This window comes from Strigops habroptila, chromosome 6 (assembly GCF_004027225.2).
Source record: "Strigops habroptila isolate Jane chromosome 6, bStrHab1.2.pri, whole genome shotgun sequence".
Classification (NCBI taxonomy): domain Eukaryota; kingdom Metazoa; phylum Chordata; class Aves; order Psittaciformes; family Psittacidae; genus Strigops; species Strigops habroptila.
The window spans coordinates 40355592-40370030 of record NC_044282.2 but is presented as its reverse complement, the minus strand read 5'-3'; the positions used below and the strand labels follow the sequence as shown (position 1 = coordinate 40370030).

Genomic DNA, 14439 nt, shown 5'->3' with positions numbered 1-14439 from the left:
GGTTGAGAGTTTGGACACTATAGAAAGCTTGTGCTAGGTATGATCATCTATGTATTATAATCCTTGTCAACTCCCTTGATCTTCCTCCCACCAAATATTTAAAGATCCCCTGTTTACTGGCCTGCCACTAGCCAGTTTCCAATGTTCCTTGGATGTCTGACTTATAAACACTGTGGCAAAAGTGAGCTCATTGTAAAGTCTGCGTACTAAGTTTACAATAAAGCATGCAGAAATAGCTGCCTACTACCTTGAGGGCTCTTAGCTCCTGAGAGCTGGAAAATTTTGCATGGCACGAGGCTTGTATGTCAGAAATTAAAATTTTATATGAAAGGGAATAGTTCAAATCACTTAAAAATTACGTTTGCATTTAGAAAGTTATCTTTTTGCATATTTAGTTCAAACTAAATTGTAAAAGCTATTGTTTTAGAATCAGATGCATGAGTTTCTATAGTGATATTTTGTAGAATTTCTGCAGAAATTGGCATTTAAGGTACCAACAGAAACTTGCTCAGCATAGAAAAAGCTGTATTATTTTTTAAGCGATCCTGAGAAATTAATAAATTAAATCTAGCCAGAAGAGTCTTTGCTATAAGCTACTTCCTTCTCATAAGAATAAAAACCTGCAAGTTGCTGCTCAAACCTCATTAAATATGACAGAAGTTACTAAAACCAATTGATAGAAAATTTTGATAAGAAAATCACTTTGACATTCAGTTATGAGCTTTCTCATGATAATGTAATCTACAAGTGGACCTACTGTCTTATGAGAAAAGTTACTTTTCTTCTACAGAAGATCTTTCTCAAAAGCAAGTGAAATGGAACATATCTGTGATGCAGTTTAAAGATACTGTATTTGAGAATGCATGATATAATCCAGTGTTTGTAACAGCAAAAAAAGTGTCACAATAGAAATTCCGATTCATTACTAATTATTCTGACACGGTAGCTTCATATTTGGGCCTTCGTGTATTTCCACTGTATTTACTTCATTTATCATTTACTTCCTCAAATGATTTTCAGGGTAATGCTAATGTGCAAACTATTGCAACCAAAAGGCAGATAAATTTAATTGCATAGATGTAAATTTCATCAAAAATACAGTTTATAGTAAAGATTGGTTTTTTTAATCTTTTTTAGGCTGCCACAGAAAATAAATGCAGAGTATATAGTCAAAGGCTAAATTCCTTCAAAAGGAATGGAAATTTGATAAATTACTTGAGATGCAATTTTGAAATGGCAATCTTTGATATTTGAAGTACTCACAGTGTAACAAACATCCTTGAAAGTGTTCAAGGTCAGGTTATATGGAGCTCTGAGCAACCGACCTGGTTTAGTGGAAGGAATCCCTGCCCATGGCAGGGAGGTTGGAACTAGGTGATCTCTAAGGTCCCTTCCAACTCAAACCATTCTATGATTCTATGAAAGAGAATGAACAATTTCGGGTACCAAACTTACTAAGTTCAAAGACCTGACTCTGAAGACATTTTGGGATACCTGTAAGTCAAAATAAATCCCAGTACAAAAAGGGAAAACTGCAAACCCTTTTATCAGTCACAAGCAGCTAAATTAACATCCCCAGAAAGCTTGCTGCAGTATTTAATTGGTCTACAAAGTACAAGAAAAATAAGTACAGGTGTTGAAACACTCACTTCCAGTTCATGTCTTTTCTCGTTCGCTTTCAAAGCCTAAGCTCTTAAACCAGGACTTTTTTTCCTTATTTTCTTCTTCAAGAAATGGACTCAGAACATGGAATTCAATTTACTCAGTAGCAGCTACTTGGTATTTCAGTACAAGAAACACATACATCCTGCAAATAATCCAATTATTTTCCAGTCTTAGCTTTTAAGACAAATTAAACTGGGGGCGTTCTATGTACTTTGATATCATAGTTCATAAAGTAGCTATTAATAAATATTACAAATCCATAAATAAATGCATTTAATGAAGTTATTGTCCTCAAACTTGTCTGTCCAAAAATATTCTTATTAATTTAAAGTAAATTCTGTGGGTCTTAAGTGCACTCATTTGTTACAATTATGCACCACTCATTTCAATGATTTATATGGACTAGAAGACCCACAAAGTATAAAATTATGATGGACTCTTTATCAAGTATGTTCAGTATGTTCTCTTGAGACCTCACTTGGAGTATTGCGTACAGTCCTGGTGTCCTCAACATAAAAAGGACATGGAGCTGTTGGAGCAAGTCCAGAGGAGGGCCACAAGGATGATAAGAGGGCTGGAGCACCTCCCGTATGAAGACAGGCTGAGAAAGTTGGGGCTGTTCAGCCTGGAGAAGAGAAGGCTGCATGGAGACCTCACAGCAGCCTTCCAGTATGTGAGGGGGTCCTACAAGGATGCTGAGGAGGGACTCTTCCTTAGGGACTGTAGTGGTAGGACAAGGGGTAATGGCTTCAAACTTAAACAGGGGAAGTCTAGATTAGATATAAGGAAGAAGTTCTTTACAGTGAGGGTGGTGAGGCACGGGAATGGGTTGCCCAAGGAAGTTGTGAATGCTCCATCCCTGGCAGTGTTCAAGGCCAGGCTGGACAGAACCTTGGGCGACATGGTTTAGTGTGAGGTGTCCCTGCCCATGGCAGGGGGGTTGGAATCAGATGATCTTAAGGTCCTTTCCAACCCTAACTATTCTATGATTCTATGATGCTATGTTCAATAGTGTCTTTATCCAGCAGATGTCTATGCCTGATCTCAGTTCTCTGCAGTTATTAGTCTCTGATATAAAAGCCTATAGAGATGCTACTAATGATCTGGAGTGAATTTTGTAAATAACAATTTTCTTGAATAGTACTTGGATTTTAAGTTAACATTATATAAACAAAACACACATTAAAATTAAAAAGCGAAATAGGTATCTCATGACGCAGAAGAAGCATGTGATAACAAATTTTAAGAAAAAAATTTGAAGTTCTGTACTTACACATACAACACTGTTCTGGTATCACCAACTTTCCCAGCATCTCCAACAGTAAGAGTATCATAGCCTCTTTCCAGTTCAAACTCTTCAAAAGCAAGCTTTATGACCTATTGAAATGGAATAAGCCAGTTATATCAAAACATACTCACAAGTTATCTCATCTATTCTAGTCTTAAATTTTTTTTTAAGTCAAATTAGGAAGCACTCATTCATGATTTCAGCTAGTCTTACTTGATTTGAGAAAGATGTATAGAAAAAGGAGAAGTGGAAAAACTTCTGTATTTTCTTATACCAAGAGGGAAGTCTTTTCCGCATATATACTGAAAATACCAATCACCTCTAACTGGTCACAATTATTCTTATTATTGAAAACTTTTTACAAACAACATTTTTTTATTATATTAATTATTTCAAAATTAAATAGCATAATACTAGAAGTAAATGAAATTAAAACCTTCTTGTCTGTTGCATTATAGAATAACAAAATAGCAGGTATGAACTATCAATCCATAAGAAGGTGGAGGAGGCTGGTGCACAGAAGTACAAAAGGAGAAATTTCCTTGCGTATATTACTAACACTAAACTACGATTTCAATCAATGTCTAATAATGAATTACCCAGACATTTAAAAATCCTCAGAATTGTTTGAAAAAGTATTTCTAATTTACTGAAACTGTAATTTTAGACAGCACAAAAGAACACTTCTAAAACAAGCACTTTTTTAGAGTTCTGTACTGGTGAGAAGCAGTTGCAGGTTACATTTATGTATACATATGTACACTGTATCTTTTCATAATTTGATACCATGATTTCTGCAGACAACTTGATACAGAAGTGGAAAGAGTAACAGTGATTTTCCACAAAATTATTCATTTTACCGTTATACTAAATTTTGCAGATATCCCTGGGGAGACTTTCACACAACTTCAGCCATTGCATAAAAATGCAATTAATTTTTTTTCTGTTTTGTGGCCAAAACCAATATTTGGGTCAGATTTGGGCTTTCTGCATCAGCCATATTATGCTGCTATTTTGGCAGCAACAGCTGAAAAACAATGGTTTCCATCCACTTAAGTTTCTTTCTATGTGATCAAGGCAGAATTAATCTCATTCGAATTTTAGCCCTGTAAAAAGGCAGCATGCAAGCTAAGCTAGTTGTTTACACTTTCTCAATATTCAAAAAGAAAGCCAGCACATCTCATTTCTCTGTGTCGGAAGGGGAAGAGTCTAGTTCTATAAACTTCGGGAAGGAATTTAAACTACTAGAGCAGATGAGTAAGTATGTTGGTTCAGTTTCTAACTCATAAATAACCTTGTTTTTGATAAAATACACACTGATCTAAGATAACATATTGTCTCTTGCTATAAATTCATGCCTTGCTTTTCATATCTTCATACCTTCTACCTTTCTTACCATATCCCTGCTATTTGTATGTTAATGTATTTAAAAGCATGCTAAAATTGACTCCAGGACGAAGACGCCTTATATGTTTTAAAGTGCAATTAATATTTACTGTCCTTAAAAGATAAAAGAGAAGGAGGTTTAAAGAAAAGATAAATGGTCCTAGGATATCAATAGCTATGAAAAAATTATGAACACAAATATATATATATATATATACTTTTTGACAGTAGGTTAGAGGTTTTGCATTGTGATCTGATATAGGTCCTTCAGAACATATTTTGCAGACCTGCCAAATTTGGAGATAAAGTGTATTGTATTATCTACATTATGTTTCCATAATCACAAGAATTTCAGGCAATATGCTGTAGATAAGTAATACACATTTCCATCTGCTCCTGATGTACCTTCTAGTATTCCTAGATTATAACAGTGGTTAACATGCAAAAATTCATTAGCAAATCAAAACTAATAAAGCCAAAGAAAAGCAAGAAAAATATGTAGAAACATAAAAGCAGAGCTGTTTCTAGCAATAAAAATAACTACATACATAAGACTTTTAATGCAGCTTTTATTTTATGTGGGGGAGGAAACCTCAGAATATTCCATGAGAAAATATGGCAATGTATTATTTAAATATGCTCCATTTGGTCAGAATCACAAACTCTTTTACATTACAATTTAAAAACAAATGTGAATGTTCACTTCTTTAATAATAAAATAACTTACAAAAAAAGTAATTGGATATAAACCATAAATGAAAGATTTAAAGACCTAGTTAAGCATATAGGAAATGTCACAAGAAAAGTTTCTTTATGGGAAATACATTGTGTGAGGAAATATTAGACACTATTAAACTAAGATCTTGTTATTTTTACTTCCATGCTGTTATTCTGTGCTATCACATAAAATGTGTTGTATAGACATTCAAATGGTTGAGAGTAAAGAGATCTAACTTAAATTCCTTTGATTCACAAAACCTTAATTTTTCCATGTAAACATTAAGCACTCAGTCTAATCATGACTCCTCTTACAGTCAGTGGACAGAAAATGACACCCAGAACACAAGTCACATTACCTGTCTTAATGTGGGCCAAACTGCCATTTAGCTACCCTTTCCAATGACTATAGGGGGAGTTTGGACATCTGTGGGAGACTAATGCTTACACAAGTGTATTCAGACAAAATTAGTTTCTCTGTAATAAAGCTCTGAATCACCAGAGGAATCATGAGGAGTAAGGACTGTTTGTTAGTTTATTTTTGAGAAAGAATGTTAAGACACGTTTTGTATGGATACAGGTAAGAATATAGTATAAGAGAAACTTACAAGGATTGAACCAATATCACAAAGAACAATATACCCGTGTGTGGTTAAATAATACTGATTTATATACTGGTGAAGAAAAGCAGCTCCAAGATGCCTCTCTAGATTTAATGTTGCTTTGAAATTAAAACCCCCCACAATAATGCTAATCTGACCATCAACACTAAATATGCCTACTCTGAACTGATCAAAATACAGAAAATAATAAATTTTCATTAAGGAAAACTTGAAACACAAAAATTACTTCCAAACCTATTATATTTGTTTCTGGATGATCAATTATACTTCTTAGGGAAGAATGATTCTGTTTGCTTTATGAAATGTAGTAGACAAAATTCCCTTATCAGCAATTCAGAATGATTACTTACGATTAGACAAATAGACTGTGAAAACAAAAAGCTTAAAAATGTGAGACACCTAAGGAGGTACCTATATGGAAGCTCTGCAAGTGAATTTCCTGTCATAATTACTTTTTCCTTCCAAGTGTCTTCCTTTATCCTAGCCACTCACATACTTTGTATTTCTGTTGGTATAACTGCTCTAGCAAGTAATGGGGAAAGGCAGCACCAGAGTTGCACTAACAGAAATTTCTGTATGGGCATTCTTCCTGAAAGAAGCAGTTTCTACAGAAACATGGAAATATGACATTTCCAAAATGTCTAGGTGTACATGTTCTTTTCATTACTAAGACCTATGTTATTCTTTCTTATATACATTAGAAATTTATTCATTCAATATAGTCAATACAAAGTAAAAAGTGAAAGCAGCAAATTTTAAGATGTCAGAAGAGAGCTACCAGTACAATGTCTCTTATAAGATCAAGTAAACAATTTCAAAAAAGCACCCATGTGGTAACGAAAATGTATCTTATAAAAAACAAATAAATAAGAAAGAAATAAGCAGCAGAGCCTCTTTGAAGGATCTTCTCTTAAAGATCAGAAAATGAAGTGAGACAGTTTGTTGCCTCAGTAAAACTACAGTAAAATATATGAAGAACAGGAAATAGAATTGAGGATCCTTAACTTCAAGTTTTAAAATCCTAAATAGAAAATGTGTTCATTATAACGGCTTTTGATGAAAGCTGTTTACAACTGTTACAGATTGCTCCATTTCATTGACATATTAGCTTCAAAGACAATAGCATTTTCCTACTTTGCATCCTCTCCCTGCTGCTCTAGAATTTGAAAGTAACATGATCACGCAAAATGTTTTTAACTCTGTCATTTCTTTTACAGACACATCATGCTTAAAGGGATTTGCAAGTGAAAGAAGCCATTGTTGCAGGCACAAATATGGAAATATTGCTATAGTCTTTCAGATACTAAAAAAAAAAAAAAAAAAAAATCTTGAAGAAATGAGACGGATGCTTAAACCAGAGCTTTAAACTAAATTTTTGAGCTCCTATTTCACTTAAAGAACATGTTGCAGAAGCAATGTCAAAAGGTGATGCCATCATTAGTGAATACATACACAGGTCCAGTATTCCTTAAAACTATAAAAAATGTGCTGTTTCCCTAGCCCACTCCTCCTTCAGTGATATGCCTTCAAGTCTTAAGAGTCGCTGTGACTATGCCCAAAATCCTGTAGAAGAGGAAATGTAGGCATAGATAATTGTCTACAAATAGCTATAAACCTAAGCAACTCTTATTCACAAATCTATGGATGATAAAAACTTCAGACATCTCCTTTTCACCAACTCAAAAAACTACAAGAATTTTTTCTTGTAGTTACAAGTTATAACTTGTACAAGTTATAAATACAGAGGAATGCCTTATAGAAATATGACCACAATACTGCGAATATGGGAACAGTAAGCATGAAGAAAATATATATGGGAACATCTGAAATATGAGGGAGTTTTTTAAACAGACCTGAAGATGTTTTCTGCAAAGATTCTTTAAGAAAGTAACAGCACTTCCCTCTTTCTTCTCAGTATCATATAAATACAGAACATTTTTAAATAATGGGAACAACAAAAATATAGTTCTTAGGCATTCTTTCTGCAAGATTGTAAATTTGTAACTGGGTTTCAGTTCACTTAAGCCACCAAAAAAAAGAAAAAAGAAAGTGAAACAAAAAAACATCAGAAGAAATGTTTAATTAACTATAAGTTTATTAAATAACATATTGGGAACTTCCCAACATTTTAGGTGGTCACAGAAGAGATGTAGGATACTTAATAGTCCCTATAGAGCTACGCTTCTTGCTAGCCACTCAACATTTGCTGTATCTACTTCCTGATACGCCAGTAACTGAAGCAAAAGCCTAAGGAGCTAACATATCTGCAAACAGAGTGGTGTCTTAATTATAACTTGAATTCAATTCCCTATAACCATCATCCTTGTGAACATGATCCATTAAATAGTGTGATCCTGGTGACTGCTTGCACTGGTTTTGGCTAGTTTTCTTCATAGCAGTTTGTATGGATCTGTATTTTGGATTTGTGATGAAAACCGTGTTGATAATTCAGGGATGTTTTACTATTGCCGAACAGTGCTTGCACACCATCCAGACCTTCTCTGTTTCTCACAGTGCCTCACCAGCAGGTAAGCTGGGAGTGCACAAGAAGTTGGGAGGGGACACAGCTGGAACAGCTGAACCCAAAGAACCAAAGGGATATCCCATACCATATGGCATCATGATCAGCAATTGAAAAGCTAGGGGAATAAAGAGAAAGGAGGGACATTCAGAGTGCTGGCGTTTGTCTTTTCCAGTAACCATTAAGCAGGATGGAGCCCTGCTGTCCTGGAGCTGGCTGAACACCTGCCTGCTGATGGGATGTGGTGAACGAATTCCTTGCTTTGCTTTGCTTGTGTATGCAGCTTTTGCTTTACCTATTCAACTGGCTTTATCTCAACCCACAAATTTTCTCACATTTACCCTTTTCAGTCTCTCTTATCATTGCCCATCACCTATACTTCCCTCTACAGGCCTTTCCACCTTTACTCACATTAAAAGAAGTCAAATGTCAAATAAAGATGAAGGGTGGGGGTTTTTGCTTGTTTGTTGTTTTGTTGGGGTTTTCTGGGGGTGGGAGTGGTTGTTGTTGGTTTTGTTTTGGCTTTTTTGCCTTTTTTATTTTAATTACTGACTCTGGAATGTTGGAGATTTTTTGTTGTTATTATTACAAGAGTTTACCCAATGTTGGGCTTGTATGCGATACAAGAGGAGAATGGGATTTACATTAATTGTTATTTAAATATATATTTGAGAAAAAGGTGGGGTTTTTTACATTAAGTGGACACAGAATATTTTACATTTCTTCTAAAAAGCATTTAAAAGATTCATCTACAAGAGCCAAGAACTGTATAATTAAAAGAGAAGATGGATTCAAAATCATAAATAATTTAGCAGTAGACTAGTTGTGATTATAATTTCAAACAGGTACTGAACTGAAACATTAATAATCGATGTAAGAAAGTAAGAAGAGAAAGAGTGAAAATTCTGACTTTGAAAACAGATTATCAAGTTGAAAGAAAATGTACTTATGCTTACATATAACAGGATTTGTTTATTTATTTTCACAGTTCTGCCTAATAACCCTCAGTGGTTAGAGGTTATTGCACACCATCTATACCAGTGTCTGACACAACATTTCTAAGATATTATACATAGGAAAAAATTAAGAATACCAGTTGTACCTGAAGGCTTAAATGAAATGTGCCCAAAGATAAATCATGGGTATATATAATTGTGGTGGTGTGCTCCCCCTCCTGCAACCTGACTTTTCTTTCCCGTAACCCTGCTCAAGTGATGACCACCAGTGGAGGTTGTAATGGATGAGTCTGGTCGTGACGGCTACATCCAGCTCAAGGTAGATCTGGAGGAGACAGACAACACCACAATAGCCAAAGGCTAATTTGAGCAATGCGCCCACCTAACCACAGTGCTGGTCAAGGTCTCACTCAAACCAGTTTTGGAAGAAACTAACATCTAGTCAGTATGCAAACATGACTATGAGTCAATCATTTTGCTCCACCAATAGCTCTCCTCCACAGCAGCAGGCTGAATATCAGATACTCAGTAAGTGAACTGGAATAAGAGCACTGAAACCTTGAAATCTTAGCCAAGTGATGCAAAGGATTGATTGTACATATATAATCCTTAAGACACAAACCACTGAGCAAGTCTGGGACTAAGTCTGGACCCAGTTGCACCTAAAATCCCCTATGAGAAGCAGTTTAGAATGCAAAGGGTCCCTTCTGAACCCTGTGACTCAATGGGCAGGTCTCCGTAACAGTTTTGTCTGACCCTGTCCCATATGCTGACCCTGTCCCATATGCGGTAAATAATTAAGTGTACCTTACCATCAAATCTTGTTAAACCACTGTTACATTTACCATTAAACACTGTCTTATATCAATAAAATATGTTATTGCTTCTCTCTTGAGCGTGAAGTGCATGACTCCAACTATGACATTAACATCACTCATAGCAAATTCTGAATACAGATACTGAAATTTTAAGTTAGCAAGAGCTAACAAAGTTAGATATAAAATGTTTTCCAATTACAGATAATCTACTGTTTTGCAGATAGTAAAGATGATTCAGCATTATCTTAACCCATTAAAGGAAATAAACATTGTATCCATGCACATTTTCATCCTGCCAAGGAATCTGCTTGACATTAAAAGAAGATATCTCTGATATTACAAAATACATATGTAAAACTGCTATCACTTTAGAAATCATAAATTGGTTTTAGAATATCTAATGACTAATTTTCCTCTTAAACAAGTGAAATGCTAGAGTAGCTGATACTCTTGAGATTGGATTTTGCAAAGGAAAGGGCAGCAAAACAATTTTTTTTTCATATTCCTTTATGAAAGAAGTTACTACTTTTTCCTCAAAGCCATTAAAGGGTAAACCATTAATCACAGCAGTATTATTCAAAATTTGGCATAGGTAGGGCTGTAATTAATAAGATGCAAAATGAGTAACTCATAACTTACAAGGTGAAACAATCTGTCTTGAAATAGAAAATAAGTTTAGGCCAAAAAGAAGGGCTTGTCCTGTGAAATTCCTCGAGCTTTTGTTGAGTGACAGCAAATTTACTGAAAACTCTTGGATTAGTCTGTTTCTTATTTTGAAGAAATGTTAAAGACTTTTGATACTACCTTTATCCAACAATTGCAGTTACTTTAAAAACAATTATAAAAAGAAATCTGCTTATTTTCCAATATTGGCATTATGATTTATATTTCTCATTCTCAAGAACTTATTTTCCTTTTATCCCCCACTAATGACTTGAAAATGAACCTAATATCCACACCTGGTAGAAGATAAATAAAGATCAAAAGCAAACAGCAGTAATAATAAATCAAATAATAGTAATAATGTAAAATAAAAGGTGCTGATGCTGTTAGAAAAAAAAAAAAGAAAAATAATAGTATAATCACAAGAATTTTAAAAAATAATCTTCATTTTCAAATCCAACAGTTTGTTTTATAATGAGTATCACCAGCTGCTTGCCCCAGGTACACATTGCTCAGGTAAGCAAACATAGCTTGTCTCTTCCCTCATCACTTTGTATTCTTTGGGTTGCCTACAATATAGCTCTCTATTCTCTAAATTGAATGCACTTGATGTATCCACCATAGTCATTCGCCAGTAAGTTAATTAAGGCTGAATAACTTGAGATCTTTAAAAGAAAACAAAAGCAACAATCTTAAGAAAATCAGTTGGTTGGTTTTTTTTATGTAGTAAAGTTTAATAAGTGATTTTATACTGATCTTAGAACAGTCCTACAAGGAAGAACTTTCTAAAAATGTGTGTGTGCATATATAATAAGTATAAATATAATAATACATAACATGTAATACTATATATAATAACTATAATAATTGTACATATAATAAGACTGGAAGCTACAATTAGGAAAAAAATACAGCATTAACTGCAAAAATTAAAATAGCAATTCGTGTTACTATGAAGTGCCATTTTTACTGGTAGGTCGATTCTGCAAAATAGTTCTACAAATAATTGTGTATTTAAGTAAATTATTACATCTGCAGTAAGACAATGAAAACATTATTAAACACAGTTTTGCTTCTTGCGTAGAGGAAGACATACACACACACACAAAAAAACCCCATAATGATGATTTCAGAGTTAACAGAACTCCTACAATCTGTTAGTCAGATAAGAAGCTTGTTGCCAAGTTCTTCAGCAATAGTGTCTACACATCATGCCAAGTTTCAGTTTGCCATCTTAACCATTAAGACATTCTCCTTCTTCTCTTTTTGGTTTGCTTTATACATATATGCAAGTATGTTTCCATTTCTAAATAGATAGAATAGTATAAAGCATTAAAAGTTAATTTTTAATTCAAATACCAAAGGCCAGTGAATGCTTCACAAAATTAGGTGAACCATATTTTAATGAATTATTGATCTGCTTGATTTAATTATGAAAAAGAAAATAAAAAAAACAATAAAAATGTAGAATTGCAAGAGGAGACAATCATTCACATGTTCACACTAAAAGGATGAAATTCATGACTTTTGGACAATTTGAAATATAATTTTCTGCTAAAGTAGCATGTTCTTCTATTTCTCATTTTATGCCAAAGAAAAATGCCAAATATATTGCTTTCACTTTTGCTCCTGCTGCTGCTCTGTCAGAATATCAGTAGAAAACAACTATGGAAATACAACCTTTGTAGAAACACCAAAACCTATTTTTTTTTTTTTTTTTAACAGAACAATGGAAAAGGCAGCAAAAAGCATGAATTCATTACTATCTTTCCTTGCCATTCATGAAAAATAATTCCAACTGCGCTTATATCTTTGGATATCTTTTTCAAAACAGTTTAAGCACTTTTTCTAAAATGCAGAGTAGCACCCACTTTGGAAAAGATGTAGCAATGATAAAAATTAAATAAATTAATTTCCTGTTCAAAACAAGGTCTGAAAATACTGTTCTTTAAATTTGAAAATGAAAAGCTCCCAGTTAGCATTTGTTAAAAGCAACTTACATATAAACTAAGATTACATGAATGACCAGATAAGAGCTCCAATTTAAAGAAGGGCTGAGAGTTTTAATTCTTAAATGAACATATAAGGTTTTTTGGCCTCAGAAATTCAAGCAGGAGAAACATTCTTTTCTTACCCTGTTTGATTGTTGTCTTTCTTTCTACAGTGTTTAAAGAATAGGTTACTTTTACTAATTAATCCAAAGTGTGTATGTGGCTTGATAGACCACAAGAAGTAAAGGGCTACATGAAGAAACGGTTACGTATCAAAGGCGCACATCCATTTACACAAACACAGACCATTCTCTCGACAGCGGCCTGCATAGGAATCTGGAGAGTTAAATCTCAGGTCTGCTATTATCATGTAGTACTTCAGGCAATTCATTTCAGGTCCTTGAAAATTACTTACTTAGCAGTTTAATTCCTCAAGATTTTTCAGATATTTAATTCTTCTTACTTAACTTCATGTAAAACACGAACAAAATATGACAAACACTCAAACTTCAGAGAAGGTAGATATTAAAAAAATCTGATGAATTCAGTGTCCCAATTCAAGCATCATTATACAAGATACACTAAGAGAATTCATATAACTTTGTAATGATGTGCAGGCCAGCAGAATATCCAGCAGATAACAGTAAGAAAATAATAAAGCAGTATTTGTGTTCATGACCTTAAGCAAAAATTCATTATGGGAAATCTATCTCCTTATAACCAAACTAAGCATTTCTAACTCCAATGTTATTTTTGGCTGAACATGTTGGGTGAGGCCTATGTTTCATGCATTCTATAGCTACGAAACTAATTTTAAAGACAGTTTCCTTCAACACTAACAGTCTGTCAACAGCAGCAGAAAGGTCCATAAGCACCTGTTTTCTTTGAGATACAGAGAACTTCAGGTTGTTTGTTTCTTGTCATTACAGCAGAACAGTTCCAAGGACACAAATTATTTCATATAGAAGGGTGACGGATCTTGGCATCACACTACATTATGCAACCAGGCAACTGAAGTGAATACTGGAAAGCCTCCAGAGGTACAGGGAGATGCCTAAATATTTATAGAAGTAAATGCCTCAGAAAAATGTAGCAGTGGAATTGATTTGCTAGAAAAGTATACAACCTTAGAGTTCAACTACTGTTTAATGCTATTCAGAATAGACAACAGAAAAGTCTGAGCATATTGAGCCAAGTTAGAAACTCTGATAAAGCAGGTATGTAACTGTGCTCATGGAAGATCGTATATATGGAAATGAACTTTTAGAGGAAAAGCAAGCAGTAAGTCAGGATATAGCGTATCTTTCTTTGGGCTAAATTCAGATACCCCCGCTCAGATATTTTCTGGCATTCTGTCATATAAGATGCTTTTGCATGCTGCCTGACTTCTAACTGCCTCTCCAGAAGAGTATGGACTTTCCTGTGTTATACCTGCTAGCTTTGCATGGACATCTTGAATATCTGAGCATCTCATACAGTAAGAGACACCTGAGAATGGCCCGATGACTTGTATCCCTTATGTCCTGAACTTTTTGATGTCATAAGAAGGACCCTGCTTCATACAGAAAACTTCTTAAATAAATGTTAAAGCATAAAAATCTGCTTATGTATACACACACACATTTTTTTATGTACATGATGAACATGAATGTACATGAAAGAACTATGTACATGAATGAAATATGGCTGTATGAATATTCCTGTAATAAGAATGCAGTAATATTACATGGACATTGTACTGTCATAAAACTAACGTTTTATATAACTCTGACAGTTTTTAGATAATGTTATGTACTACAAAGAAATTTCAA

At 34.1% G+C, this 14439-nt stretch overlaps 1 protein-coding gene across 4 annotated transcripts in view; it reads right to left on the bottom strand.

The window, feature by feature from the left end:
• CSMD1 (CUB and Sushi multiple domains 1) overlaps positions 1-14439 on the bottom strand; it is a 1137242-nt gene that overhangs the window by 319855 nt on the left and 802948 nt on the right. For all 4 annotated transcript variants that reach the window (XM_030490098.1, XM_030490097.1, XM_030490096.1 and 1 more), the window contains exon 11: positions 2939-3042. In XM_030490098.1, the coding sequence (XP_030345958.1) occupies positions 2939-3042 (104 nt within the window). The remainder of the gene's footprint in view (positions 1-2938; positions 3043-14439) is intronic.